The sequence below is a fragment of the Blennius ocellaris genome (genome assembly GCF_963422515.1).
Source record: "Blennius ocellaris genome assembly, chromosome: 18".
Classification (NCBI taxonomy): Eukaryota; Metazoa; Chordata; class Actinopteri; order Blenniiformes; family Blenniidae; genus Blennius; species Blennius ocellaris.
Window position 1 is genome coordinate 25,043,822 of NC_137667.1, and position 1,567 is coordinate 25,045,388.

Here is a 1,567-nt window from a genome sequence, read left to right on the forward strand (position 1 = left end):
GTGTTGTTAGGAGCAGAGCAATTGTTCACACTGCTTGAACCGTTTTGAAGTGTTTTTGTCTATTTTACAAATGTGCTATTTGAAGTGAAACAAACATCTTAACATTGGTGCGTGTATTTAACTCTCAGCGTCCTGAAATACAACAGTTTGTTCTGGAGCAGCGACTGGACCACTCCTGCTTCTCCACTCTTCTATATGAATGTGTTGGATCATTTCCATCCCTGTTTGTATGTCCAGCTCTTTGACAGGACAAAACATGGCAGCAATAATGAACGACGAGGTCTTCAAGGTTTTTACCACTCACGCCACGATCGTCCTCGGGAAGGTTTTCCTGATGGACCTTTGACTGTCTACTACTGCTTCTCCAGAGGGGGAACTGTCTCTCACTTCTTTATCTTCAGAAATAATTATTGACTTAATGAGTTAGTTATTTTGTAATGGTGCTAGCTCTGGAAAGTCTTATGAGTGAGATTAAATATTATGTTTTTTTCCCTCTTCCTGGATTCATTACATGGATATTTGACCCGACTGGTTCAATTCAATTCAATTCAACTTTATTTACGTAGCACCAAATACAGAACAGTCATTCCTCTGTGCTTTTAACAGAGAAAAGAGAAAAACCCAACGGATCCTGGTGACTTCTGATGTGCAACAACAACAATTGTGTATACATGAATTCTCTCTCTATCTTTGAAGGCCTTTGCAAATGAGGAAGATGTGGCCCTGAAGCCTGCAGAGGATGGAAAGAAGCTGCTGAGGACTCATCCAGATGTAGAGCGAGTGAGAAGGTTGGATGATGGAGGCTGCAAACAGACACAATCCTTCTCTGCTTATTCAATTCAGTCTGTGCACGATGGACGTGTTTCACCCAGATTTTCGCTGGCTTGTTTTCAATGTGCAGGTGTCACCAGAATGACCTGGAGACCGCTGTGCCCTTGGTGCTGGTGGGCCTCCTCCACACTCTGACTGGACCTGAGCTTTCTTCTGCCCAGCTTCACTTTGGCCTCTTCACCGGGGCTCGGCTCCTCCACAGCATCTCGTACCTGGGCGCTCTGCCGCAGCCCTGCAGGGCCCTGCCATGGATGCTGGGTATGGGGATCAACTTCTCCATGGTGTGCAGGGTGCTCTACACAGTCCTGGTTCTGTAGAGACCAGAAGACTTGACACACATCCACAGCAGGCTGTTTCTTCCTTTAGAACCGCTGCAGCTTTTGTACCATTATCCATCCGTCTTTGTAATGAATTTCAGGCTTTGTTGATGCAGCCTGTTTTTATTGCAAGAGCAGTCACATTTATCTATTCACACACACAATCATTCACACAGTCTAAAACAATGGTCGCTCATTCATACTGAATGTGTTCAAACCTCTTTTTCCAATGAAGGCTGTCCTGCCACACCCGCCACAACACCTGGCACCACACCAGATGTTCACCATGACTCTGCAAAAATAATGTTTGTGTAGATTCCACAGCCTGGCAGCTATATGATCAATCTACTGATGTGTTTTTGATGTGATTTGATTTCAGATGTGATCAGTCTGTAACATGTTGTGAAGCTAAAATGAGA

General features: G+C 44.5%; 1 protein-coding gene across 1 annotated transcript; it reads left to right on the top strand.

Annotated features, from left to right (window-relative positions):
• Window positions 1-256: 256 nt before the first annotated feature.
• Window positions 257-1,148, top strand: LOC308143600 (microsomal glutathione S-transferase 1-like; the record flags this gene model as incomplete). Its single annotated transcript, XM_080514462.1, has 3 exons — window positions 257-325; window positions 697-788; window positions 902-1,148. The coding sequence occupies 3 exons, from the start codon at window positions 257-259 to the stop codon at window positions 1,146-1,148; spliced, it is 408 nt and encodes a 135-aa protein (XP_080370588.1).
• Between the last annotated feature and the right edge of the window lie 419 nt (window positions 1,149-1,567).